The sequence below is a fragment of the Primulina eburnea genome, chromosome 4 (assembly GCF_022965805.1).
Source record: "Primulina eburnea isolate SZY01 chromosome 4, ASM2296580v1, whole genome shotgun sequence".
NCBI lineage: Eukaryota > Viridiplantae > Streptophyta > Magnoliopsida > Lamiales > Gesneriaceae > Primulina > Primulina eburnea.
In genome coordinates, this window is record NC_133104.1 from 44,104,944 (window position 1) to 44,128,807 (window position 23,864).

General features: G+C 34.0%; 3 protein-coding genes across 6 annotated transcripts; 1 reads left to right on the forward strand and 2 right to left on the reverse strand.

The window, feature by feature from the left end:
* Positions 1 to 1,647: 1,647 nt before the first annotated feature.
* Positions 1,648 to 10,654, reverse strand: LOC140829395 (guanosine nucleotide diphosphate dissociation inhibitor 2-like). Its single transcript, XM_073192592.1, has 13 exons — positions 10,360 to 10,654; positions 8,241 to 8,303; positions 8,037 to 8,120; positions 7,833 to 7,940; positions 7,552 to 7,724; positions 6,680 to 6,791; positions 6,480 to 6,560; positions 6,219 to 6,281; positions 5,319 to 5,420; positions 4,256 to 4,380; positions 2,538 to 2,748; positions 2,373 to 2,447; positions 1,648 to 1,862 (listed from the first exon to the last, which is right to left on the reverse strand). The coding sequence occupies exons 1-13, from the start codon at positions 10,444 to 10,446 to the stop codon at positions 1,812 to 1,814; spliced, it is 1,335 nt and encodes a 444-aa protein (XP_073048693.1). The 5' UTR covers positions 10,447 to 10,654; the 3' UTR covers positions 1,648 to 1,811.
* Positions 10,655 to 14,038: 3,384 nt separating this feature from the next.
* Positions 14,039 to 19,266, forward strand: LOC140829396 (ankyrin repeat protein SKIP35-like). Of its 2 annotated transcripts, XM_073192594.1 has the most exons (4): positions 14,039 to 14,106; positions 14,282 to 15,276; positions 15,965 to 16,397; positions 18,066 to 19,266. In XM_073192594.1, the coding sequence occupies exons 2-4, from the start codon at positions 14,573 to 14,575 to the stop codon at positions 18,879 to 18,881; spliced, it is 1,953 nt and encodes a 650-aa protein (XP_073048695.1). In that variant the 5' UTR covers positions 14,039 to 14,106; positions 14,282 to 14,572; the 3' UTR covers positions 18,882 to 19,266. The 2 variants fall into 2 exon arrangements, with proteins under 2 accessions (XP_073048695.1, XP_073048694.1); XM_073192593.1 differs by lacking the exon at positions 14,039 to 14,106 and having other exon boundaries at positions 14,117 to 15,276.
* Positions 19,267 to 20,195: 929 nt separating this feature from the next.
* LOC140829397 (desiccation-related protein At2g46140) lies at positions 20,196 to 22,725 on the reverse strand. Of its 3 annotated transcripts, none has more exons than XM_073192595.1 (3): positions 22,567 to 22,725; positions 21,044 to 21,975; positions 20,196 to 20,383 (listed from the first exon to the last, which is right to left on the reverse strand). In XM_073192595.1, the coding sequence occupies exons 2-3, from the start codon at positions 21,971 to 21,973 to the stop codon at positions 20,378 to 20,380; spliced, it is 936 nt and encodes a 311-aa protein (XP_073048696.1). In that variant the 5' UTR covers positions 21,974 to 21,975; positions 22,567 to 22,725; the 3' UTR covers positions 20,196 to 20,377. The 3 variants fall into 3 exon arrangements, with proteins under 3 accessions (XP_073048696.1, XP_073048698.1, XP_073048697.1); XM_073192597.1 differs by lacking the exon at positions 22,567 to 22,725 and adding an exon at positions 22,494 to 22,516; XM_073192596.1 differs by lacking the exon at positions 22,567 to 22,725 and adding an exon at positions 22,399 to 22,507.
* Between the last annotated feature and the right edge of the window lie 1,139 nt (positions 22,726 to 23,864).

Below are 23,864 nucleotides of genomic sequence, written 5' to 3' on the forward strand. Positions count from 1 at the left end.
ACATTTATATGCATGTGAACTAATCGTTGTGCCTGTCTGAAGCTATACTGTGATTGTTTGGTGTGCTTGTAGTATTTAATTTGCTGTGTACTATTTAACTGGTGGATTTATATCTTTGGGAAAGAGAGTTTGTTTAGAATTTTTTGACTACTTGCTGCTTAATTTCTTTTGTGGATTGCTAGAAGCTAGCGTTGTCTTTAATCGATTATCTTATATATGTTTTCAGATATTATTAATTCAGACAAAGTGCCGAATGAAATCTTCTATTCAAATTAATGATGCGATTTGCCATCATCGTTACATGTCCAAAAATTATGGAAAATTAACTGTATTTATTTCCTTTGTTGTCAAAAAGTTAAAGCCAATCTTTGAAAATCACATATTTTTCTTCTCGACGGATATGGAGGAAGGAAGAAAAATATTTAACTGAAATACGTCAAAATAGGAAACAAAATCCTCGGTGCATCTTTTTTTTTTTTCCCTTCCATTTTTGAAGAAAATATTAATATTAAAAAATGACATCATAAATTTATACTATTGAGCTGCGTTTGGTTCGAGTGATTAGCCGGGATAGATTATTTTAGCCCGGCTAATCACCTATTTGGTTGGATTTTTATCAAATCAGAGGTCCCGTGATAATAGGAAGAAGCCCGCACTGTAGCTACAATTTGTTGGACAAATAATACTGATAATTTAGGTGTGATAACTTATCCCACTCTTAATACCTCCTATTTTTCCAATTGTACCCTTCTCCTAAATTCAAACTCACCACCACTTACCACCACGACCGCCGCCGGCCGACCACCGACGGATCGCCTATCGCGGCCGACCACCGGCCAACCGGTTAGCGACGGTTTGTAAAAAAATCCGTCGCTAATAGCGACAGTTTTTTCATAAACCGTCGCTAATAGCGACGGTTTGCAAGAAACTGTCGCCGATCTTAACAAGATCGGCGACGGTTTCTCAAAAACCGTTGCTATAAAAATCTGTCGCAAATAACGACGGTTTGAACAAATCCGTCGCTAATAGCGACAGTTTTTTCATAAACCGTCGCTGATAGCGACGGTTTGTAAGAAACTGTCGCCGATCTAAACAAGATCGGCGCCAGTTGCTCAAAAAAGGGAAGGGCAAATTGGTCTTTTCATCAAAAAATTCAAAATTATCCTACACTTAAAAATCGTACCAAACATAATATTATTTTACACCATATATTACAATCCTGTCACAATCATTTTCTTTATCATTTACGTACTAATCATTAGTTTACTCTATCCTCCAACCAAACGTAGCCTACTGTAAGGAAAAGCGCAAGCATGCAATCAATTTCTTCACGATGAACTTCTATATGCTTTGCTGTACATTAAAACAAGATTTTTAGTGATAGCAAATTAGGAATAGCAGACGTGTTATAAAAAAATATTTTTACGGGGGCTTCTTGCTCTTATCGTTAATATTTAAGAAATTTGAGTTAAATTGCTTCATTAGTATCATTCGTGGAAGTAACATATTTTTGTTATGCGAATCTTTTTGTTTTCTCAGAAGACCAAGATATTTGGTTATATGTTATAAAAGTAAACGACAAAATTTTAAAATAAATTTTATTTTAATTGATTTTAAAATCTAAAATAATCTCAAAGTTAGGGGCTTGCTAGAAAACAAGGCAACCAGAACAAATGTTTTGAGTTACAGATAGCAAGAATTACCAACAAAAACATTCAGGTCAATAACATTTAAAACTGAGTTTCATCACAGGCTTTTGCTTAGGGGGAATAATTTAGCACACAAAAGTGCAAGTACAAACAACAGTTTTCTCACTCTTCTGCAGCACTTGCAGCACTCAAGTCCACATTAAGATCAAGAACCTGTAAGAGGATATGAAAGAAATCAATCACCATTTCTATCTACCAAAACAACCCACACAAGAACTCGAATCCAAGACAGTATGAAGCGGTATCATTCTTCTCAGAAGAAACTTTCCCTTTTGTTCATCCCAGAAAGGAGACAACGGTTTAGTGGAGTCGATCTAGGAACTAACGTCATGATTACCAAATTTTTTAATATATTTTAAATGGGTTCCACCAGACATGCTAACCTTGCAGCAAGAGGATGATAAAATGATTCTACTGCTTTTAAATCAGACAGGTAGTGGTGTTCACAGATTTTAATGTGCGTCGTAATATCCAGAAGAGAATTGGTATCAAGCACCAGCTTCAGTACAATAGTACAGTATCGTTGCGGCTAGTGCTTTAACATAAAACATAAACTTCTCTAACAGGGAACAAAATTTCTACGAGACTGTTTATAAAGTTAAAATTAGCACTAAAAAGCTAACATTAGAGTTAAATACTGAAGTAGGGAATTTCAAGTCTCACCTTTCCAGTGATCAAGGTATACATATTCAGGACATCCACGACCGTGGACTCAAAATGAGTCGTGGCATCATAACTCTGTCACATAGAGTTGAATTAGTGTACAAACAAGAAAAATAAATATTATATCAAGCACTTGAACAGGAACAAAATTTGCTAGAAACCTACCGTAGATATAAAGCAATTATCCAGAGAAGGCTCATTGACTGGTTCATATCTGTCATAGGTGTCGAAGAAAATCTCATCCACGGGTCCAAGAAGATCAATACCGGGCTTCAGTTCAGTCTCAGGGTGATCGGTTTCTGCTTCTGTCGACACAAACGCAATATATTTCCCTTTTGGAGCAACGTTGTGCGAGTAAGAGCAACAAAACAAATACCTGTAGACCAAAAAGTAACATCTTATCGTAAATGCATAATCTAACCTAAGTGTTGGCAACTAATTACTATAGTAAAACATTAAAACCGAAAACTTGTAAGTGAAACAGCTAGACTGCAAATTATCCCAAAGTGTGAAGTTTATTTTTAAAAGTCAGTCAAGTATATAAGCAGAAAACACAGGAAATCAAAATTCCAAGGAAAAAAAAGTAGGAAAGATTGGATTTATGTCATAAAAAATTATCACTTGCACAACCGTTAAATAAATAGCTTTCAAAAAGTCATCTTTACGTTGACCCAGCAAATTATAGGAGATACACTGGTTGTGGTTTAGATCCAAATTTGCATTAATAAAAGACTCATTGCAACCATTAGCTTCCCGCATTCATCGACCATCACTTCTTTGCGATAATTTTATAACCTCCTAATTCAACGGTCGAATAATTACAATGCTCTAGACCAACTAGTACTTTAAACCTTAATGAGAACAAATCAAACATTGTACAATAAATACCAACCCATACAACCTTTTCATTGCGGTGCCTAATAGAAACATTAAGCAGAAAAAAGAAACATATTTCGCACCCATGCTTTAATAACTTCTTCACTTGTTGCTAAAGAACAAGGTGCACTAGTGACCTGTGGTCTAGGCGTTTACACTTGGGTATAATATTCTAAAATATATATAGGTGAAGATGATTATATCATGCAACATTTGATTGTACTTTTCAAACAAGTGAACAACAAGAGAGAACAAGTAGTCACAAGTAAATTAATATGAATCACTATCACGTCACATTATAACTTTAATGTATACAAAATATTGTGAAAACTGCCTTTACCCTTTTAAGTGAGACACATCAGAAAGAGGTCACATCTAGGTATTAGATTGGGCTTCCCCACACCCCTCTGCCTTTCTACATTTAATAACTATGAGATCGACAATCATGCTTTGTGGATGACATCTATTAAAAATGCACAATTTCAGCAAAACAAATACAGACGTCATTTTTCAGTCTTGAGGATTCCCTCCAAACGGATCACTACTTCGATATTTTACCATGAACTAACACCATAATAACATATCAACCACATACAACAGCATTAAAACACTGTGACAACTGACCGCATTATCACACTGAAATATTACTACAGAACTTCGCCCTTGAAACCAAGAAAACTCCTCCTGTGACCAATTCCCACAGACCTAATCCACAAAGAACTGAGGACCACTCCACCTACCACCCACAAACAAACAGACATGCACACCAGACATCTATTTTTCTTCTAATGAAAAATCAGCAAATTCTGTCTGAGTCTCTGAGAGTGCCTTAACACGACACAATTATTGTTACAGTGAATCACACATGACAACAGAAAAAACTCAGCTCACAAAAAAAACACATTTTCCCGCAATAAGAAACATATTAATTATTACATGACCTCACAGGTACAATTACTCTAGAAAACCAAAAATCTTAATATGTACACATGCGTAAAGTTGCTTACATATCTGATCTCCGGCCCAACTGCTTCTGAGGGAGAATAACCTGCGATGAATGAGAATCATTGGTATTCGGGATGGGGTGACTCATGATAGCTATAGCTCTGGCAACCTTTCCAACCTTCCTCACCTGTAAAAGCCTCATTATATTATGTCATAATGGTACATGTATATCAATAAAATTATGTTTGAAACAAGATTTGGCTTTCCTAACCTATGACTACATGTATAATGGTACATTGTATTTTTTATAGCAAACTGACCAAACATGTATAGCAATTTTTTTAACAAAAAAAGTTGTTCTAGATTTATACGTTAAATCTTATTTTTTGTATCAGATCTGAAATAGTTGATAGTCTATCAGTATCATATTTTAAACGTTTTGTAACGATTTTCTCGGAAAAGACAAATGTGTAATTAATATCAATATTTAATATACAAAATTTTTAATTGTTCAAATTAGCATAATATTAATTTCTAAATAAGTTTCTTCATAATTAAATAAAAAGAGTTAGAAATATATTAAATATATTAAATGGTTAAATTTAAATAATGGATACTAATTCAGTAAACATTATAAATTATAAAGCAAACTGACATGAAAATTAATTTTGATGATAAAGAATACTAGAATATTTAAAATAATTAAAGAAGAAAAACAGATGTATGAAATAAACAGATAGCCAAAAGGGGGAAAAGTTTTGGTAAAATAATAAATAGAGAGCCAAAAATGTTAATCTATAGTCTATTCTATCAATTGTTACTTCAGAAACATAAGCTTTCAAATAAGGCTTTTGACCTATTTATCATTTATATCATTTCTAGATAAATTAAAAACAGAAAGTATTTGCTTTTAAGACTCCCAAAATGATTGCTTTCCAGGAAAAACTATTTTTAGATGTTAAAAGTGTATCTAGATATAAATAACTGAGTACTTCAAAAGGGTAAAATGCTAGAAAATTACATGCAGAGGTTCAGCACGAGATCAGTACAAATTGAAGCTGGTACAGCTCGAATTCAGGAAGAGAATTACCTTATTAGGACCAACTCAATCAGGAAGAGGATTACCTTATTAGGAAGGTAGGAAGGATCGCATACAACCTTCTTGCACTTGGCTGTTTCTCCTTCGGATGTAACTCCAATCACCTGGCCTTCCTCATTAAACTCTACCTGACATTTGACCAATTGAAAGTCAGTAGTCACAACATTAAATCACATTCAATAACCAAAAAACAAGAAAACCAAGAAGAAATGCAACACACAGTAGCTAAAGGTATAAAAACTGGAGCGACAATATCATACTCAATGATAAGCAGGATACTAACAAAAAAGTAAATTGTAGCTGCAATTAAGAAAACATATAACCACCAATTTAACAAAAAATAGAAGAAACAAAAGAAAGACCAATTGGAAAAAATGTAAAAAGAAAACTAAACTAATGTAACACATTTTGTGACCACACCAGTACCACTAGTTCTGGAAACTACCACGTTATAATGGTATGTTAAATGGAATTTCTCACCAAAAGAAGGTAAATGCTTAACTGTAAAACATCAAAAGTCTTGTTCTATGACGTATGTCATCAAAAACTACCATAGATAAATTACAAGTTCAGTGTATGTACCATCCAACAATTCTAGCCCAAACTTTTAAAAACAACAAATTCATGCTGGTATATTTCCAAGCGAAAGTTTTCACCCAGAAATGTATTCATTTTGAAGATTTTCTATCAATAGAATAACGGGAAAGATAAAAGCATGCAAGCACAATTTGGTAGTTAGAGAGTAAAATTGCAACTGAGTCGATCTTTAGTGAAACATCACATAAACATATTTCAGTATCATTTTCTTTCATCATTCCCATATATGTACACAATAGATTCCTATGGATGTTGACTCTTTTGGAATGGGGTCATAGACCAGAGCCACGAGTGGAGTGCAGAAGAGAGAAATATATTAAGTAAACTACCTTGCATTCGGGCTTATTCAGCATATAGGTCCCACCATATACAGCACTAAGGCGGGCAAATGCCTGGAAATATTAAGTAGCAGAGAAAGAAGCTAACATGAGACAGAATATCTGAGAGAAGAAAATAAGATAAGAGGCAGATGCAAAAGGGAATAATCTTTTCCTAGGATAAAAGACAAAGTGAAGATCTCATCATCCACAACCAATTGCACTTTTAATAAGAAAAATATCGGTGCATGAACCCTGAATAAAGTGGTAAACCTGCGGAAGCTCTCCTAGGCCATATAATGGATAGATGTATGGTGATCCTCCAGCAAAGCGCGCCAAAGACTCCTCATAAAGCTTTAACACAACCAGATAGTTCAGAAAGGGACATTAGAAGTCCCACGTTCAATTACCTTTTAAGAGCACAAGAAAAAGAAAGTGGAACTGAACTTTCTTGAGGTCCACGTGAGAATTACCTTCATCCTTTTCACAGTATCCAATGCTGGTTCATCCAAGTAGCGATCATCTCTGTGAAGAGCCAATGCGTGACCAATTACATCCACAGTGTTATCATCGAGACCATACTTGCTGTCAGAAGGCCAATATATTCGCCTCAGAACAACTTGAACGTATTCCAAGTTTTAAAGAACTGAGTATATACATATTCATTGGTAACCAGAATGGTTAAATAAACATAAAGAATCGAGGAAATATGCATCAGTTCAAAAGTAAGTTAAAATATCTTTCTTCCTTCTCACAATAAGGATATTAATCATGCTACGAAGGCAGGTTCTTCATAATGCTTAAAGGGAAAATGTCCGTGGAAAGATTAACACTAAAAGATCCCACCAAGCACAAGACATAAACAAACTTGTGGAAATGCATTCAGCATCAGTGAGATAACACTGCAGAGAAACTCTCGTGTTTGAATCTTGACAAATTCAAATACAGAGCAAAGGGTTCCTTGAGAATAAACTTGACCTCATTTACTGTTTTGGATAAGCATAACATAATCACTAGTGTGCAACACTGTAAAGTATAACATCTCGATCCACCTTATTTATTTTAAACCTTTGATACTAAACTTCTCGATACTCCCACTGCAACTTTTTGTTTAAAGTGTACAAATTATATGAGCCAGCCTAGTGAGCTCAAAAGATGACATAAGAATGTATCTTGCCAGACTCCACTCAGGTCCATACGGAATCTTATCACATACCAAACAAAAGGAACCTTGAAATATAAGATGGACAAAACACACACACACACACATGTATGTGTGTGTCTCTTCAGGTAAAAATTCCTGGAGTGATAACAAATAACATATATGTAAAGACATTGGCCGTACGCAATAAACTCCCTAGTCGAAACTCTAGTCAAATCAATCCCTTCATGTGTTTTAGGATCATCTTCCTTGTAACACTGGGCATAAATGAACAGTTTTCGTGCACGTCGTTTCTCAAAGATGCCCATAAGTGGCGACTTGAGGGCCTCCACATCAGTTGCAGGCACCTTGTGAATCTGTTACATTAAATTTACATCAAAATCCAGCCAGAATCAACAATTCTAGAAAATCTTAATAACATAAACTTGTGAGAAAGAATTAAGCAAAAAAAAATCTGTTTATACCTTCCCCTTATTGTACACAAAACTGCCATCCACAGCTTTGAAATACAAGTATTTAGTAACATCGGTGTGAATTAGGACTCGCACAAGTTCACCATTTGCCATAATGTACTGAGAAAATGAAAGACTCATAGTGGCATTATCGCTAGAAAGTTAAAGGAACAAAATCTTCAAAACGACGTCCAACAAGACACAAATAATAAAAACCTTAGGGATCATGTCAACATTATAATCTCTGCTGGGACCCAAGTGAGCCGGTGGTTTATCACTCCCTCTAAACCTCTTCCATAGCTGCATAAAAAAACCAATAATAATGATGATTGAAAATGAGAATTCCATTCAAATTCTTGAAGGCGTAATGGAGAAGTTTGTTGGCATAGGTTCTCTGGCCAGAACAAAATATAATAATACCTGAATGAGATTGAGAGAGGTTGATTCTCCACCATAATAATCGTTTCGATCCATGTGTAGAACCTAATTCGAAAGGCATAACAAAGTCAAGCCCAATAAGAATGAAATAAATATTCAAAGGCACTGCAGTGATGATGAATAATTGGCGAGAAATCTACGAAACTTAAATCTACATTACATAGTTTCGATATTTATAGACGAACTAGAGAGGGAGGGAATTATAAGATTTAACAGGTAGTCATGAATACATAAGTGCATAATGTATCATGCATGTATGTCAATGCTTATCAATGGTCTATAGCATATTGAGAATTTTTTTGGCTTTTAGTTTTTTACTTTTGTACGAAAATGCAAAATATACTTGGACCCTAACAACTTTTCAAACTAAGTAAGTTTTACAAAGAGAAAAAATTAAATAGATCATGCACGGCATCACTTGAGCAACATGGAAGATACACCAATTAGTATCTCTAAACCATTTTAGAGCCAAATAGTTTTTTGAAATTATTGTGAGAAAATCCATCAACATATTTGGTAACACCTATTTCATTTTAACAAAAGCATCAGAGCGTGCAGTATACTATTATTTGTTCCTTCAAACTCGGGCGCAGTAAGGTATTGGCCCCTCAATTGCATCAGGTTGCATTTAGATTGATGGATTTAAAGCTAGAGATTTCAAATCCATAATGATAAATCCTTTGTTTATTTAGAAAATCCAATTGATAATGCATTTCAAGTCCCAAATAGTTACTTTTTGACATAGTTGTCAAAGGCGGGAGCTTCAGCGCCTTAGTTGACAACCAGGCGACGTGCATGGCTGGGCGAGCGCCTTTAGCGCCTTGAAACCGCCTTTCTCCAGGCGATGGGCGTTCCAAGCGAATCGCCTCTTTGCAGCAGCCTGTGCGCATCACATAAGCAGGCTTCTCCTTTATTTTTTAATGACCCAAAGCCCAACTAAATAAGCCCATAACAAATTTCAGCCCATAAGTAATTTATTTAAAAAAAAAAGCCTAGTTTTGCATGTCGATACGTATTCTATTATCAACCCCTGTCGATACGTATTCTATTATCGCCTCGTGGCTAGGCGATCGCCTTTTGTCGCCTAGGCGTTCGGACGCTAGGCAGTGGCTCGTCGCCTTGACGTCGCCTAGCGCCTTGACAACTATGCTTTTTGAGTAATTGAGGTGGATTTCAAATTCAATCCAACATGAAGTCATGAACAAAGCATTTGGTTAAGTTTTTCAACATAGTTTCCGAACTTCCAGCACAGGTGACAAGAATATAGGTGGGTATGAAGGGAAGAAGCATCCAAATAAAGTGAAAATTTTGAATACTATAAGTATATTGAGAATTCAAGTTCAACAAGTCAATGCTTTAAAGAAGTTAATATAACAAGTCGTCTTTACCCCTCTGTAGAAATGTGAAATACGCTCATTAACAGTATTAGTTAATTTGATAAATAAAATAGCCGAACTATACTTGCATGATGAGCAAAGACATGCAGCCACCTATAAACACAACTATTCTCAAGACACTGGAAATTATCAGATACCACTGGCATATGATGTTAAATCCAAATCCGAACGCGATGAACCAATCCCCTCATTTCCCAAAGCCTATCAGATTCACATAACTGCCGCCAATGTCAAAATTATAGCACCTACTAGCCTATTCCTCAGGGTTTGAGTCCTCATATTCTGTCAGGAATTTTTTGCAATTGTTTGGATGAAATATCAATTTAGTGTCCATTTGAAGGAATATAACAGAAGTAAAAATGCATTAAGAAATACAATCAAACGACTACCAATAGCGTGGCCCGAGTAAAACACACATAGGAAATGGATTTGACTCCTGGCCTCATCGTGCCAATTATTTCAACAAAAATCTTTAACTCAAGGCATTTAATAGGTCAACAAATTGAAAGCATTCATAATCGATCAGATCATTTGACATGAACACTAGATCCATTTCAAAAATTACCCACAAAAAATCACTCATTGGACAGAGAATCAGATTTAATCTGAAAAAATCCAGATGTACATATCATATAAGAGGGGAACAACGAAAATGGGGAAAATGGAGCTTCAAATAAATCAAAGAAAGGGAAAATAAATGAAACCTTAAGACCATCGACGGACAAGAGGCCGCTGAGGATGCATTCTTTGAGACCCGTCCCCAACACAATCACATCGTACTCTTCATCCATATTAGCTGATTTCTCAACTGAAATCCAATGATTTCAATCAATAGAACAAAAATCACCCAAATAGATGATCAGATCGCCTATAAGAACAAAAGAAAACTCCGGATTTTTGTCAGTCAAAGGGATGGAGAGATTGTTGCGTGTGTGGAGGGATCTAGACGTCCGTAGGGTATATTAAGCAGCAGCTGTATGGCGAATTTTGAAAGTGCTCTGTTAAATTATTATTTTTACGCATATAAACCAGTTTTTTTTTTTAAGAAAACTTTTGCCTTTTAGTGGGGAAATGAGGATTTATATTAATTACTATTATCTTAAATTTGAGAAGAGTTCGGGTATTGAAACTGTGATATATAAAAATATTTTAAGTTCGATATTTAAAAGTGTTTTTATTTTTATTTAAAAAAATTTATGTGTTAAAATTGTAGAAACGAACGATTGTCGGTTTATCAAATTATAAATGATATTATGATGCAACTCAAATATTATATATCATACACCAGACCAACCATCATGGTTTGATTGGCCTCATAACGTGGATAATTATTACACCCCAACAAAAAACGATTTGTTTTTATTTTTAAATAAAAGGAGAAGCAGAAGTAGTATGTCATAGATTCTGACTTCTAGAAAAATATTTATTTAAGTATTTTTTATAACAACTTTTGAAATCAAACAATATTTAAAAAAAAATACACTTTTAAAAATATATAGTTATTCAGATCAAACTCACTTTAATTTCATATAAACTCACAAGCAATGGAAATTCAATTGAACTAGATTTAGTTGAATATACATCTCTTAAGAAAATCCCATGATCAACTCTTCTGATGTAGCCAAATGAACTTTATTCATATTTATTTTAGGAATAAAACACTAATTAAAACTTATAAAAAAAATTCACTTTGTATTACTCGATGGAATATCTTTTGGGTAGAAGAATATAAAATACTGCCCAAAAGCATAAAGAAACATATTCTTTCGAAACTTTCGCGACATGTGGGTCATTTTTTTTTCTTTTTTCTTTTTACAATAATGGGTGCTAATTATATACATCTTTATTCTTTTTTTCGATAGCAATTAAAGTTTCCTATGGATTAATTGGGTTTGTTTTAATAAATAATTTTTTAAAACAAATCTAATGTTATGTTTTCAACTCTGCTCTCATAAAAGTTCATTTTCCGTCTAGCTAATTCGGTGTGGTTAAGTTGGTTTTTCTTGAAAGCCATTAATTTAAGTCAAAATTATGTTTCTCGTAAGACGATCTCATGGATCTTTATTCGTAAGATGAATCAACTCTGCTCGTATTTATAATAATAAGTATACTTTTTGCATAAAAAATTTCACGAGCGACCCAAATAGAATATTTATCTCAGAAAATTGGTCAATGAGATCATCTCACGTGTGTGTTTTTATTTAAGTTTTGTGTGATTAATTATTGGTTGATTCATGACTAATTAATTTAAGAGTAGGTCTCTTGTGAGACGGTCTCGCAAATCTTTATCTGTGAAACGGGTCAACAATATCGATATTCACGATAAAAAGTAATACTCTTAGTATAAAAAGTAATGATTTTTCATGGATGACCCAAATAAGATATTCGTTTCACAAAATACGACTTATAAAACCGTTTCACACAAATTTTTGTCTTGATTTAATGTCATTGAACTAATTTGGATGTATTGAATGTCCCTTTCAGTTAAGGATATATATAGAACAAACAAACCATGACTAATGAATTATTTGATCATTGAATGAACTTTATATTAGCAGAAACATCCTCTAATTTCAAGCCACTTTTCATATCCAACCCAACGTTGACATTTAGTTCTCTCCATCTTCTTTAACAGTACAATTCTGGCGATTGTTGAAGGAGTTTGTAGTCATGAACAGTTAGCTCTTTGTGTTCTATGCGATCTGGCATCCACAGTGAAACTTTCGGTTGGCACGAAACTCTCAATCTCACTATATATGTTGGAGTCAATTATTCTTTTTAGATCCTCATGTGTTATATGAATAAATCTTATTACATTATGAAAAACCGTCGAGATTCAAACAAATAAAATCGAGTCGAATATTGACGATTGATTTTATGTTCGAGTTTTTAGTTTTTTTTTTTATCTCAAAGATGAAAAAATAAATCATTGATAATAATATTAATCTTTTAATACTCAATAAAATGATGGCTTGGAAAGAAAAAATATTCAATGTTAATAAGATGATATTGAAAAAAATTTGTGTTAATGACTTTTGTAAAGCGAAAACGAATATGAAATAATTATTATAATAATTTATTATATAGTCGTGAGTGTTTGAGTCGGTGCATGTCAAAATGATGTCGAATATGATTATTAAAAAATAAGAATTATGCAGAGCAAAATGTCATGTGCATTAGAGTCACATTTTTAATATGTAAAAGTTAACTCTGGATTTTGGACTTTGGTGGAAGCATCTCTTGAAAAAAAATATAAGTTTGAAATCTTTTATAAGTCGTACTAATAAAATCACGTAATTGTTATATGAACTCATTTTATAATTGTTTTGTTATGACCTAATATGCAATGTGTGTATGTATATGTGTGTATGTATATTGAATATCATCATTGTTATTATTTATTTTAGGGAGGTCTGCTTTTAAATTCTAGCGGCATAATAAAATGTGTTTTTTTGGCAGACCAAAACTTTCTCCCCGGTCTCTGATTCACAAAAAAATTGTTTATGCACTCTCTGAGCTTGCAATTATTTTTTTAAATGAATTTCAGTACATAATAGTGAAAATATGTAACATATATATGACATTGCACGACAAATGTTTTAGATTTGGTACAAAAAATAAATATTTAAGTATAAATTGGAACAAATATATTAATTTTAATATATTTCTACACTTGTTTGTATACTCAAATATCATATATCAGCATTCGATCTGAAATAATATACATGAATATCATATATTAGTATTACATTTTTAATGTTTTATACCAATTTTCATAATTTAAAAAAAAACATGTGTAATTTATACCAAAATTTATTATACATGTTCGAGTACTCAAAATACATACATTAGTGTCAGATCTGAAAACATTTAATACTCAATATCATTTATGACTACTATATTTTCAATATTTTGTACCAAATTTTAATCCTTAAAAAACATGTCATTAATACCAAAATTTGTTATATATGTTTGACTATTAGGAATTCATATATTATTGTAAGATATGAAAAATTTAGTACTGAATATCATATATTAATAACAGTTTTTCAAGGTTTTGTACCAATTTTTTTTAATCTGAAATAGACATGTCGTTAATATCAATATTAGTTATATATATTTGAGTATTCAAAAATCATATATTAGTATCAGTTCTAAAATATTTAATTCTGAAATATCATATATTTGTTTCAGATTTTTAATATTTATACCAAATTTCATCCCGAAAAACATACATAGACCTAGTAAGTACAAAAATATTTTTTGTGTTACACATTTCAAAATCGAGACGGGAATTTATTGATCATATGTTCTTATTTTATATATCAAAATTGTTTTATTTTCGGTGGCCAAAAATCAATATAAAACAAAAGAGCTGAGTGCATCGTTGTCCACAAGTAGAAAAGAAAGGCAACCACAAGCTCTCTCTCCCCCCACTGATAATTATTCAGGTCGGTCTTTCTTTCCCTACATTCCATTTTTTTTCTATCCTTCAACATTTTCTGCATTTTTGTGAAAAATTGTACTCTGTGTGACATTTATTCCGCCTTATGTATATCGATTGATTATCAGTTTTTTGGCGTTTGAGGAGTTTTATTATTGATTGAGATGCTATAATGATCGTAGGGTTTTGTTGATGGTTGGCCGATGTCTACAAAATTTGTAGCTGAATTCTACCTGGATCTCCCTCTCACAATTGGAATATTAAATTTAGAGGCCAAATATGTAAAAGAATTTTGCATTTGGGAATGATTACAGAGATCTTCCCAAGCAAAATTCCCCTGAGAGAAACTCTTTGAAAGAGCCCCTTTTTGCTTTCGTTCTAACTTAAGATTTCTTTTACTCAATGGGTTGTTCTGAGTGTGTTGGATAAGGTTTAGAAGGTCTGGGACTGAGGTCTCCCTTGTTACCTTGCCTATGGAAGCAAAGAAGGTTTTTGTGGTTGGTAGAGAAAGTGACATCGGAAGTGAAATAGGCAGCCGATCCTTGGATACAGAGGGTGAAGTAAATATCGAACAACGTCAGTGTTCCGATGACGACTTGATGGAAATGGAAATTGAAACCGCTGATGCTGAGAAGTCAAGTCTGAGTGACGAGGGTGAATATGGTACTGATATTGTTGGTTTTAGCTCAGATAAAAGTGGGGTAGGTAGCCCCAACAATGTAATTTTCTCTAGAGAAGCGCCACTTGTAATGAAGGGAGATTTGAGTACAAGTGTTTGTACTTTCGGTGCGGAGAAACTTAAATCCAGGCTGGCTGCTTCTGAACGCGATCACGGGAAAAACGAGAGAAAGCTCAGTCGAGTAGATAGAATTGAGCTAGGCCGGTTGTTTCAGGGGGCTGTGAGTGCTCACGATTGGGAGCTTGCTGAGAGTCTGATCTTGTTGGCAGATTTTCAGACACTTAATGATGCACTCTGCATTTCCTTGGATTCAATCTGGTTTTTGAGCACACACCAAGAATTGGATGGAATTACTGGATTAATTAGGAAGATCATAGCTAATGGGGCATATGATTTCACTCGAGCTGCTCTTAGGACCTCATTTCTTGCTTCGTGTGTAACTGCTTGTCAGAGTCAAACAATGAGCCTGGCGGATACTGTTAATGTGATGGCACAGAGGTTCGCAGATTTGCTACTTTTACATGCTCAAACAAGATGACTTGTTTTTTCTCTCATCAAACTAGTGAAATACTGTTCTTTTTACAGCTGGAGGATTTCTTTTGTTTTCCTTTCATGCTATATTAGGCGACTTTGCTGAATTCTACCTGGATCTCCCTCTCACAATTGGGATGTTAAATTTAGAAGCCAAATATGTAAAATAATTTTGCATTTGGGAGTTATTACAGAGATCTTCGCAAGCAAAATTCCCTTGAGAGAAACTCTTTGAAAGAGTCCCTTTTGCTTTCGTTCTAAGTTAAGATTTCTTTTACTCAATGGGCTGTTCTGATCGAGTAGAGCATGAAATATGACCCTCTGTACTAAAAAGGTGAAAACTAAATTGGCCGGGACCTACCTTTTTATATTGATACCTCTAATGTGCAGGTCACTTAATCATGTATGGGTTTTAACCTTCTCTTAGGGAAACAAATGGTGATGAGAGGGGACCACTTGTTACTTTTGTTAGCATCGTGCATCACTAAACAGAAATTTGAAATTTGAAAGTGTTAGTTTGAAGAACCAATGGAGCTTTTGTAGTCCGTACGATGAAAACAAAATGTGAATGTTGTTATATTTCATTTTCTTTGCAGTCCTTGTAATTTTCACATGTTTTGCATGTTTTGAGAGTTTTAGTGTACTGTTCTACTAGGTTGCATGAAAGGCTGCAGGAATGCAATGGAGATGAAGTTTTGAAGGCTGAAGCTGGTGCCAAGGTTCAGAAATTTACTGAGTGGGCTCTTAAATGTATAAGCTTCCATTCTCGTTGCCAGAGTAATAGGGATAGAGTGGGTCATCCCTCTGCTGTCGGAATCCAGCTCCAGTTGTCTGCTTTTAAGACATTTTTAGATATTACTGGCAACCATCTCACTGGAAAAGATTTTACAGAGGCATTTGATGCAGCTTGCTTCCCACTTACGCTTTTTTCTAGTTCATTTGATCCTGGTTGGTCATCAGGTTTATCTGCAACAGCAATCCAAGGACTGTTGGGTATGCTGGTTGAGGGGGGCGCAGACAATGTTAATCAATGTTTTCTGGAGGCCTCACGATTTGGGAGCACAGAGCTTGTTCGCATTTTATTGCAGGTAATCACATTTTATTGCTGTTAAGCAATGATTTGGTGAACTATTATAATCTCTTTTTCATTTTATGAGCATGCCATTGGCGGTTTCAGTATTGCCACATTACAAATTTTTTTGGTCAATTTGGTGTGCTGCTTGATGTCTATCCTTTCATTGAATTCTGATTTTACTTTCATTTTCCACCCTTTTTCCTTTCTCCATTTCATTAATGTTGTTACTTTAGCCATTTATCTTTGCAAGTCCTGAAATCAGTAGCTCATATGACCCCTTTTTAAAGCTTGTACTTAAATTCCTTTAGCATCTTTGCAGAAATGAACATGGCTTTTGGAGATAGATAACTGATGTGTTATTTCATAGATACAATTACATCTTATATTGTACGAGCTAATCTAATCCCACAAAATTAGAAGACTGAATATCATCCAACCAAAATCAGAATATCATCCTACCATGTTTACAATATTTGACAATCCTATCAAATAACAACTAATTGGTAAAATTGTTACACAATCTTTTCCATATTATTCTACAATATTTTATCCTTTCAGTGATGCTTCTTCACCCCAAACCCCCCATTCCCCTCCTCCGCAGTCCTCACGCACCAGATGATACACTTCCCTACATCTGTTATCTAATCCCTGGTCCTTCGTTTTGTTTGTCAGCTATTGTCCTTAGATTGTTGCAAATGTATAGGCTACAATTTTTTTTCCTAATCAGTAAAATTAATTTCATAGATCATAAGCAATGTACTAATAGTTTTCAACCCAGGACAGCGCAAGTCAATGGCAGGCTACACAACTAAGTCTGCAAGATGAGTCATGAGTTTATAAGTAATACACGTCCCTAAATAAATGCAACTTAATTTTAACGAAGAGAGACTCAATACATGGCATTAAACCATCAAATACATTCTGTTCCTAGCAGACCAAATACAATAAACCATACAAGATATCGCCAAGATCAACGTGTCATTTACTCTGGCTTTGAATTTGTGGTATGGATTACATCATGAAACTTGCTAGGAAAGAAATAGAGACATTTAGACGTTTAGTGGCAGGCAATGCTTTACTCTATTGTGCTTTTCTTTCGGGCGAGTCTATAAGTTAAATGATGGTTCATACCACACATCACTACTTAAGGTCTCATCTTGGCCATTACATATTGATATCTATGAATTTTAAGCTTGTAAACATTCTCTGGCAAAACCAACGGCTTAGGTTAGATGCCATCAGGCACTAGAACAATTAGCAAAACAACACTAGAACAATTAGCAAAACAACAAACCTTTCCCTGAAGTAGCTGGACTTTATTTGTTTATGCTTTGTTCATTGTCGGAATTCTGAAGTTTGTTTCTTGGTTGACTTGTTTTATTTTTCTATTTCCCTGGTGTTGGTTGAATGTTACTCAGGCTGTGGTATTTGTTTCCATGGACAGTTAGCGACAATCCTGGATGTTTTTGCAAATTCTGTCCCTTTTGACTTGATAATTGTGTTTTTTCCATGCTATTACATGTTCTGATGCTGCTGTTGACTTAACTTTCTTTGCACATTCATTCAATTTTGAGCAATCCCGTGTCTTATATTCTTCTGGAAACTTGCACTTGTAAGTTTTGAACCTGATAACTTCGTTTAATACTCTTATTAATGTATTTTGGTTCACTTTGGGTGCTAGATTGCTCAAAGAAACAGCTTGGATGTGGATGTTGATCTGGCATTGGGTTTCGCTTCACATTATGGTAAAATCGGTACAATGGAGTGTCTAGTGGAGGAGGGTAATGCTATGGCTTTCTTGGGTCCTCTGATGCGAGCTGCTGAGAGGGGTTGCATACCAGTTGTTCAGTGGTTTGTTCAAAGGGGTTGCCGAGACATGGAACTGTGCCTCGCCCTCACAGCTGCCACATCAAGCAGTCAAGTCGAGGCTGCGGCATATCTTCTGCCCCACGTTCCCCAGCACATTCTTGCTGCCCTCAGCATCGAAATTCTGAAGGCGGCAGGTGAAAGAAGTGGTGGCTCTCTTGATGGGGTAGCGTTTCTCCTCCATTCAGACTTTTTACGGGATCCGGCTGCTACTTATGCTGTTGCTGACACAATCGCCAGATCTGAAGATGAGCCTGTTGCCCCCGAGCTCAGGGATTTTCTTCAAGAGTACTGGTCAGAGGCAGCTTTCTTGGATGGACTGAGACAAGGAGAAGTACATTTCTCAAACTTGGTTCAAATTTTGAAATGGGGCGAATCTCCAATCTGTTTAAGTGATTTACCTGGCCCCTTGAGGGTGGCGATAGCATACATGCCTTTGTACAGGGAGTGCATCAAGGCCGGAGGTCGTCTATTATCACAAAAGCATCGCGGGCAGTTGGTGGAAGCTGCAAGAAGACTTGGAGGGGCGGTACTAGACGAGCCGGGCCAGAGGACAGAGTTACTGGCAGTACTAGAGCATCATCTTCCTCCATTTTTGCTCCACCCAGCTTCAAGTCGTGTGGCTCCTTGAGAAGATAAGGACTCCTTATCTTATGATGAAAATCTCTCCCTACCCTTCTCCCTCTACTTATTTTCTTCTCATATAATAATTTTCGAAATTAGCCGTGTTGAATGAAGATGCATCGCCTCAGGTTGCTGATCCACAACCAGCTTGATTACGAGTGTAATCTTTACGTAGTAGAAACAATCTGGAAATGGTTAGGGATGTGACGTGGTTTTTGTTTGTAAATTGGCCACTTTTGATTTCACTTTTGTTGGACTAAAGGGGAGAGAAATTATGAGCAGGCGGTATATATTTTGTTACAATGTTGATGGTGGTTTCTTTCATTTCATCTCTCCATTGTTTTCTCTATGACAAAAATATTTTTTGAACTATATTTTTCCTTTTAATTGAAGCATTGGAGGGTTTGTCTTTGTCATACGGTCGGCACAACAATTTTGCAAGGTCTTTTTAAATGATGTCTCGGGTAATAAACCAATTCGTTGGGTTGAGCTACAGAAAATTGATCATAATCACACCAGAAACATTGAAAAATATTTTTTTTCTTCATGTAAGTGGAAAAAAAAAATTGATTTGTGCAGTTTTTTTTTTAAAATTTATTTATTTATGAAATTGGGAAAAATCTCACCACCAAATCACCGATGACCAAACGAGGAACCAAATTACGTGCATATTTTAAGAATACACTTGAATTTATTTTGGGCAGCGTCCCGTTTCCTAATGCCCTGCGCCAAATTTGGTGAAATCATTTTATTTATTTTTATTTTTTAATATAATTTTTTAAATAATTATATATAATGTATAAATAATAATTTAATATTTATTTAATTTTATATAATTAAATATTTAAACATAAAAATTAATTATAATTAGTCATTTAATTTTATAAATAAATATTTAATTATTGATTTTACTAATATTTATTTATATTAATTATAAATAATTAAGGAATGATTTGATTTAATAAATTATAAATAATATAATAGTTTTATGTTATTATTTATTAATTTATAATTATAAATTTAAATATTATCATTTACATTTAATAATAATATAATATAAATATTACTCATGATTATATTGTTAAATTTGTAAAAAAATATTAAATAAAAAACAAGAATTAAGATATGTAAAATAAAAAAAAATATCGACTATACTTTGATGTAAAATTTGAAATAAATGGATTAGATATGGACGTTGTGTTCGGTATAGAAATCACAAAATGCAAAACTTGAATCAAAATAGATTTGATGATTATAGATGTATTTACCTGCTCAAAACTTCAAATCACTCATTAATAATACCTTTCTCTAATTCAAAACATTTCAAGAAACTGTGGTCCTCCACAAATCCTCAACCATATATTGATGGAAAAACAAAGTAACCAAATTCATCTTCTTACATTGAGTCTGGACAAGGATACCTAAGTTCAAATTCAGATACATTTATTTTATTTGTAACAGAAGATAAAAGCAACCAGCACCAGCCACCAGTGAGTATCATCCTCATTCCTGTAAAACAAGAATCAACACATTAGAGCATTAATAGGAAGGGTATTTTCAAAGAGTGCAAAATAATGTATGTCTTTGTGCCGAGCATGCGTGAATCATGATATAGTGTAATCTCAGATCATGATGCAATTACATTATAAAAAAAGAAACAGGAAAGCCACCTCGGAACAAGACTTAATAACTGAGAAAGTTTACAATCTAGAATCGACTTTTAAGAACCATGGTGGTAGTTTGATACGCGTGTCGGGATGGAAGAGAGAAGTGGAAGGTTTGCTTGCCCGTACCACACTCAAAATGTCTCAAAATGAGCACAGAAAACGGAGAATGGTCATAATTAAGACTGTTATAAACATCAAAAGTTTGCCTCAGAGTCAAATGAATTTTCCTTCATGACCTATCTACCTCCTCACAAACGTAATACAACTGATTGTTGGAGGGTAAGAGCAGGCCTACTAAAGAAGATTATCCATTCTTTACGGTCTTTCACATATGTTGAAGTTCAGCCATGAAAGAAAAGAGCTCAACCTTTCAGTTCACTGCAGGTTATATACACGTAAAGAATGCCAAGGCCGTAGAGGACTTAAAACGTGAATGACATTTATTACCAAATGAGAGAATGAAAGAATCACACAGCACAACTAGGAACTGCTCCTACAATACCTCATCATCATCATCATCATCACCTCCATCTTCCTTCTTCTTCTTAAGACGAGTGGTACCACCCTCCCTCGAAATTGGTAACTTCATTGGCCCAAAAGGAGTGTCCACGTTGATATTTCCTTTCATGGAATATCCAGTTCCTCTTCCCCGAATCATGTCCCAAACAGCAGAACCACAATCCTTTGGCCTAAAAGTAATGGGAATGTCGATGGAGGTGATTCCATTCTTTTCAATATTAGCAGATTTTACAAGATCAGCACTACCGATGCTCACATCACATAGCCAAATCTCGTAGTCGAGATCATTAAGCCCCAAGTCAAAATCATTCTTATTTTCCAACTTCAAATGAAGAGTTGCAACGGTTTCTTCAAAAGAAAACTTCTCAAAATTGATCTTCTCAATATCAATATCTGGTTTATAGGGTATTGGGATCTCTCCGGTCTTCTCAAGCGGCAATGTAAGCCTTCCAAGAACCGGCACATCCACTATGAGGTCAACCTTAATTCGATAAGGAATGATACTTCCCGGCTTTATATCAGCATAAGTGTTTTTGACATCATCATATATTAAACAAAAAGGTATCTTAACTGTCTCCGAACCATGTGCATGAATTGTTCCAGCATCTGGAATCAAACCCGAAAGCAATTTCCTTCCATCACTCTCGATTAAGTAGTTTATGTCAATGAGAGGGATCGGGATAGGATTCGGGTTCTTCACGAGAACATCGATGACTATATCTGCCTTTTCAAGATTGATGTGAGGTATATGAATGGCAGTAACATCAGCCGTTGGCTTCCCAAATCCTATAGTTTCCTCGATTTTCTCACCAATGTCATGGATGAAATCCTTAACCTTGTCGATAAATCCACCTTTCTCTTCGTCTTTCTTGTCTCCCCTTTCAACAATCTCAGGTTCATCACAAGATGCCATATCTAATCAAGAAACACAGTCAAAATTAATGTTACAGAATTTCTTTTTAAAATAACAAAACGAAAAAAAAAAATCAATATTGAGAGAACAGAAACCAATCAAACTGGTAAGCTCGTAAGTGATTAAACGTCGGGTTTTCAGTTCTGAAGAAACAAGACACACCACAAAGTTACAGATCAATCATAGGGAGCACACAGATGCCGTAAAACAACATCATCAAGATGTAAGCGCGCCCAAATCTGAAAAAAGGTGGAAACTTTTGTCCATCGACAATTTCATACATAACTTTTCGATTCGATCATCGGTCAAACTCCATCTTTCTGGGCGTTCATTTTCATTTAATCAAGATTTGTGTGCAAAAAGCTCGAAAACTCCACGTATATGGAGATCTAGAACCCAAAATAAAGATAAAATAACGCACATACTAGATCAGAAACAAATTCTGAAAAATCTAGAGAAAGGAACACAAAGATCCCAGATTTGGTGATTGAGTCAGCAAGATAAAAATAAATCTAGTAACCATGAAATGATCTGCATTTTCCACATTCGAAAGATATCCTCAGCAAGAATCACTAAAAGAGTATATACTTAACCTGTAACAAGAGTAGAACAAGTGAAGTCAGTCGGCAGCAAACTTGGAGAAGGAGACAGATGAACCCAAAGATTTTCTTGAATTTGTTTAATTACAAGTTTTATGATTTTTTTAATAAAAAACAAAAAAATGGTATTATTTACGTAGATATTGTCATGTGCACGAAATGACTGATAAAAATCTTCTTACTCTTATCTCTTGGTGTTTTTTCAAATACACATATATTTTAAAATATTAGAATTTGTTCAAAATTTGAAAATAAAAATATGCTTGTTTTAAAGATTTGAAAATAAAAATTAGATACATAACTCAATTTGACCACAGAATTGTTATTCTAATTTCAATATGATCTCAAATTATGTAAATTTTTTAAGATAATAATTAAATACATTCATTATATCAAAAAATTTAAATAATATATTTATTAATTTTAAATACATTCATTATATCAAAAAATTTAAATAATATATTTATTAATTTTAATATTTTATTAATCACATGAATGGGATATACGCGTCTAAAAATCCAAATTTATCGACTTTGAGACATTTGACATGATTAAACTTTGCCGACATGATGAAACGATGGATGGATAAAATGTGGGATATGGAGTCCCACGTGTCAAGATTGTCGTATAGAAAAATGCCAAGTTTGAGTCCTCTCCCATCATGGCTCATGGCAACGGGCCACGTATTACATGGCCGATGAGTTTTGCCAAACTCCGTAATCTATTGGATCGGCTACATTTATATAATTTTTATATTTCAATCATTACAAAATAAATTTTTATTTTTAAATTAATAAATCTATCAAATCTATTTTTCAATTTTATATTAAAATATTTAAACATAAATAAAAATAAAAATCTGTTAATTTATATCAACTCATATAAAAAAAATATCATATTTATATCTTTTCACTTTAAATATGCCATAATATAATAAAATTACTTCGATTCTAAAATAAAATATTTTGAAATAAAGTCGGAGATTAAAGAATTTATTATTAATATAAGAAAAAATATAAATAATTAGTAATAATATATATACATATATATGTACACTTAGATACATATAGATATATAATCGACACCAAAATCTGCCTCGGACTTTTAATCTTTCTTAACTTGGTCTAAACTGTCTTCACTCCCAACTTGTTAAAATATGATTCTATAGTAGTTTTTTTTTTTTATATAAAAAAAACTACAATTTATTTCGTCGGTGAAGAAGAGAATGTATATGACAGAATCCACCAGTTTGTTTTCATTATCAAATAAGACCAAAAATAAAAGAGTCATTG

What these genes read in the sequence shown, in the direction of transcription:
- LOC140829395 (XM_073192592.1), bottom strand. Translation starts at nt 10,446, where the DNA reads ATGGATGAAGAGTACGATGTGATTGTGTTGGGGACGGGTCTCAAAGAA. An exon ending in TGAATAAGCCCGAATGCAAG is followed by an intron (nt 5,421 to 6,218) that starts GTAGTTTACTTA and finishes GTCAAATGTCAG; the next exon opens with GTAGAGTTTAATGAGGAAGG. An exon ending in TTGGGCCGGAGATCAGATAT is followed by an intron (nt 2,749 to 4,255) that starts GTAAGCAACTTT and finishes TTTGGTCTACAG; the next exon opens with GTATTTGTTTTGTTGCTCTT.
- LOC140829396 (XM_073192594.1), top strand. Translation starts at nt 14,573, where the DNA reads ATGGAAGCAAAGAAGGTTTTTGTGGTTGGTAGAGAAAGTGACATCGGA. An exon ending in GTTAATGTGATGGCACAGAG is followed by an intron (nt 15,277 to 15,964) that starts GTTCGCAGATTT and finishes CTGTTCTACTAG; the next exon opens with GTTGCATGAAAGGCTGCAGG. An exon ending in TTGTTCGCATTTTATTGCAG is followed by an intron (nt 16,398 to 18,065) that starts GTAATCACATTT and finishes TTTGGGTGCTAG; the next exon opens with ATTGCTCAAAGAAACAGCTT.
- LOC140829397 (XM_073192595.1), bottom strand. Translation starts at nt 21,973, where the DNA reads ATGGCATCTTGTGATGAACCTGAGATTGTTGAAAGGGGAGACAAGAAA.